The sequence below is a fragment of the Lichenostomus cassidix genome, chromosome 5 (assembly GCF_008360975.1).
Source record: "Lichenostomus cassidix isolate B80296 chromosome 5, HeHo_3.0, whole genome shotgun sequence".
In the NCBI taxonomy this organism is placed as follows: domain Eukaryota; kingdom Metazoa; phylum Chordata; class Aves; order Passeriformes; family Meliphagidae; genus Lichenostomus; species Lichenostomus cassidix.
In genome coordinates, this window is record NC_139486.1 from 59,137,036 (window position 1) to 59,141,193 (window position 4,158).

The 4,158-nt window shown below is 45.9% G+C and overlaps 1 protein-coding gene across 1 annotated transcript; it reads right to left on the minus strand.

Annotated features, from left to right (window-relative positions):
* Positions 1-2,986: 2,986 nt before the first annotated feature.
* LOC146436803 (olfactory receptor 5AN6-like) lies at positions 2,987-3,913 on the minus strand. The gene has a single exon (XM_085063911.1). It carries the CDS (start codon positions 3,911-3,913, stop codon positions 2,987-2,989), a length of 927 nt encoding a protein of 308 aa, XP_084920037.1.
* Between the last annotated feature and the right edge of the window lie 245 nt (positions 3,914-4,158).

A 4,158-nucleotide genomic window follows, 5' to 3' on the forward strand; every position in this document is an offset into this window, starting at 1 on the left:
GAAACTTTCTTCCTTGTTAAAGACAAAGTGAACTTCTCCAGCTGCTTTGTTTGCCATGTCCAGGAGACAAAGAGCTGCAGGGTCAGTGTGGTGGGATTGTGACTGTGTTGAGGGACCTTCAAGCTCATCCCATTCCAACCCACTTCCAAGGGCAGGGATGCTTCCCACTATCCCAGGATGCTCCAAGCCCTGTCCAACCTGGCCTGGAACTCTTCCAGGGATCCAGGGACAGCCACAGCTTCTCTGGGAAACCTGTGCCTGGGCCTCCCCAGCCCCACATGGAAACATTTCTTTCCCATACCCAATCTAAATGCTCTGAATTTCTTCCCCATACCCAATCTAAATGCTCTGAGAGTGTGAAGCTATTCCCCCTCATCCTGTCACTCCAGGGCCTTGCCCAGAGTCCCTCTGTAGCTCTCCTGGAGCCCCTTTAGGCTCTGGAAGAGGCTCTCAGCTCTCACCCCTGAGATGAAATTCCCACCTACAGGCTGAACTCAGACGTGGGTTACTGCTGGCTTAGCAGTTGAACTCCATGATCTTAAAGGGCTTTTCCAGCCAAAATAATTCAGGGATGCTGTAAATTTTTCTACCCCATATTTGCTGCTGGTCAGCATTCCTGCCTCTCCTCTTGGCTTCTGGGCTCAGTTTCACTGTAGTTCCCACCATTTGTTCTTCCTTCCTTCCTTCCTCTGTGCCTCCTGATTTATTTTAGAGGGGGAACCACACAATTACCCAAAACTAAGCAAAACCTATTTAATAATAAAACCAAAATATGATCCAAATGACAGGACAGAGAGCAGTGGTGGGAAATTCCACCAGAAACCATGGGAGATGCCAGATGATGACTCTCTGCTCCCTGAGCATGCTTGGGCCTTGAGTTTGGTCACTGCCCACTCTGTGGTGGTACACAGGAAATTTCCCTTGGAAATTAATGACTTTGGAAGCAGCTCCATAAGGAAGAGACTTGCACTGGTAAATAAACGCCACTACTTTCAGGAAGTTCAATGGAAGCGTGAGGTTTTATGTCCCACTTCTTTGTATAGATGTAATTATATATATATGCAGATTTATATGTAGAAAGTCTTAATATATACATTTCTTTATCTGTATAAAGAAAACTTGTACTTAATTTTTTTTCTCAAAAATATATCTAATCTTAAAATATTTAAATTAATCTCCTGAAATATATAATTTGTCTCTTGGTATTAAAAAGGGAAATTGGTCTCTTGGTATTAAAAAGTCAGGTGATGGTCAAGTTAAGACCAGTTGGACACAAAGCCATTGAATGGCTTCTCAAAATATTAATCAGATATTAAATATTTTTCAAATATTTTTAAAAATTATTTAATATCTTATCACCAAACAATGGTTGTAAGGCCCTGGAAGAAGGACAGTTACTCTGGGGTTTATGGTTTAAGTGTCTTAATGTTTTCTTAATACTTATGGAGGTTTGATGTTTTAAATAAAACATTAAAATAATCTTTCATTGCCGGCAGCGAGGGAAGTAAGATGACAACTCAATATGAGTGATGAGCAAGCTCTGTTTATTTCACTGTATGCATGGCTTATATACTGTTACAAATGCTTATACTTACTAGTCACTATTTCATTGGTTAAGCACAAAGGTTACAATCTGCATACCATTGCATTCCATTCTCACAATTTCAGGGTTCCTCCTAATTTTTCTTAATCTCAAGTTTTTCTACGGTACTTTTCCCACGGTAATTTCCCAGAGCTCAAGGGCACTCTGTCCTTGGGCTCCTGCCCTGTCAGCATTTATCTTACTGCTCTGGCCTATATGGCTTCCTTCACCTAGCACTGGCTTTGCTCACACAAGCCCTCTAAGGATCCGTGACCGTGGTCTTGAAGCCATCCTTCAACATTTCATTTTATTTAAAGAAGAGATGTACAATCTTCCCTGCACCTAAATTAAGCAATGCCATGAGTAGGACAGTTACAGAGGATCAGAAGGGTGGGAGAACAGCAGGAGTTACACACAGAGGTCCCAGTTCATGGTCCTGATCACAGAGTCTGGGAATTGGTTAGGCTGGAAAAGTCCTCTAGGATCACCAAGTCCAACCATTCCCCCAGCACTGCCAAGGCCACCACTAATCCATGTCACCAGGTACCACATCCACACAGCTCTTAAATCCCTCCAGGGATGGGGATTCCACCACTGCCCTGGGCAGCCTGTTCCAGGGCTGGACAGCCTTTTCCATGGAGGATTTTTCCCTCTATCCAAGCCAAACCTCTGCTGGTGCAACTTGAGGACTTTGTCTCCACATCTGGGGATGTGAGTTGAGGACATTTGGGGTCACTGCCATGGGGGTCAGCAGAGCCAAAAAGAGAGGAACAGGAGCATGAACAGCTCAGGGGTTTTATCCAGGCAACTGAATTAAATATTAACCAGGGAATTACCAATAGGCTTTGGGGACAAAGGATTCAGCTGACTGACCCTGAGTGCCTGTGAATTGTGTGCCATTAATGAATCAGCAAACTACATTGATCCTGGCTTGATTTAACCTAACTGAGGAGCTTCTCCTCCATCCCTCGCTATTCCATCTCTCTAGGAGAGCCCCATCACTCTGGATTTCAGCATGGACCTGGCACAGGGTGAGAAAATACACTAATTGGGGGATTTTTGCTTTTTTTCACATATGCAATGTTTGTGCACCAAAACATTAACACCAAATCTGTCACAGAATCTTGGGATGGTTTGGGTTGGAAGGGACCTTAAGGCTCATCCAGTTCTGCTGCCCTGCCAAGAGGAAGGACACCTTCCACTAGACCAGGCTGCTCCAAACCTCATCCAAACACCCAAATTGGAGTGAAAAAGTTCCTCTCAGCTGATATGGAATCAACCAGCACACCATCTAAGTCAAAGTGCAAAAGACACCGAAAATGTCCCTCTGAGATATTTAACAAACCTCCCAGGATATCACCAGCATCTCCATTTTATTTAGTCATTATGTTACAACATCCAAGCTTATTTTATGTCCTTGAGTCTTCTCAAAGCCTCCTTCACCTCCTGGTTCCTCAGGCTGTAGATCCAGGGGTTCAGCATGGGGGTCACCATGGTATAGAGCACAGCAGCCCATTTATCTCCTGTTCTGGAGGTGTGTGACTTGGGGATTAAGTACATGAAAATCAATGCCCCATAGAAGGTGGTGACAGTGATGAGGTGGGAAGCACAGGTGGAGAAGGCTTTGCGCTTGCCCTGGGCTGATCTAATGCTCAGGATGGTGGAGATGATGGCCACATAGGACACCAGGATCACCAGGGGGCTGGGAACACCAAACACATATGCTGAAGTCCTCAGGATGATGAGGCTGTAGATGTTGTTAGAGGTGGAGAGTGAGATCAGCAGGGAAATGTCACAGAAGAACAGATGGATGGCACTGGAGCCACAGAAGAACAAGCTGGACATGCCTATGGTTTGTGCCACACCATTAGTCAGCCCCAGGAGGTAGCACCCGGTGACCAGGCGGAAGCAGCGCTCTGGGGACATGACAAGGGGGTAGAGCAGGGGGTGGCAAATGGCCACATATCGATCATAGGCCATTGTGGCCAGCAGAGAGCACTCACTGATCACTAAAAAGGCAAAACTGGACACCTGAGCCATGCACCCAGCATAGCTGATTCCCTCCTTCCTCAACAAAACCCCAACCAACATTCTGGGGGTGACAAGGGTAGAAGTGCAGAGGTTCACAAATGCCAGGTTGCCCAGGAAATAATACATGGGGGAGTGGAGCACGGGACTGACTCTGATCAAGGCAATCATCCCCAGGTTTCCCAGGATGGTGACAAGGTAAATGAGCAGGAACAGCAGGAATTGGGCAACCTGAGTCGCTGGGTCCTCGGTGAACCCTGCCAAGATGAACTGTGTTGCTTGGGTGCAATTCCATCCTGACATTCCTTCAAAGGGTGTTCTCTCTGTGAACTCCTTGCTGGACATTTCTTCCAGGAGGAAAACCCTCTTTCTGGTGGGATTTGCTTGGAGATAACCCTACAGGATCTAAAGTGAGAGTTTAGGTACAGATCAATTAGAAAAACCTGGGCAGAAGTCAAGGCACAGTTAGGGAGAAGCTGTTGGTTACACGGCCGTGAGTAGCTTTACCTTGGTGCTGCCTTTAATCCCCTGTGTGTGTTCACTCTGGG

Coding starts and splice junctions, on each gene's coding strand:
- LOC146436803 (XM_085063911.1), bottom strand. CDS start 3,913: ATGTCAGGATGGAATTGCACCCAAGCAACACAGTTCATCTTGGCAGGG.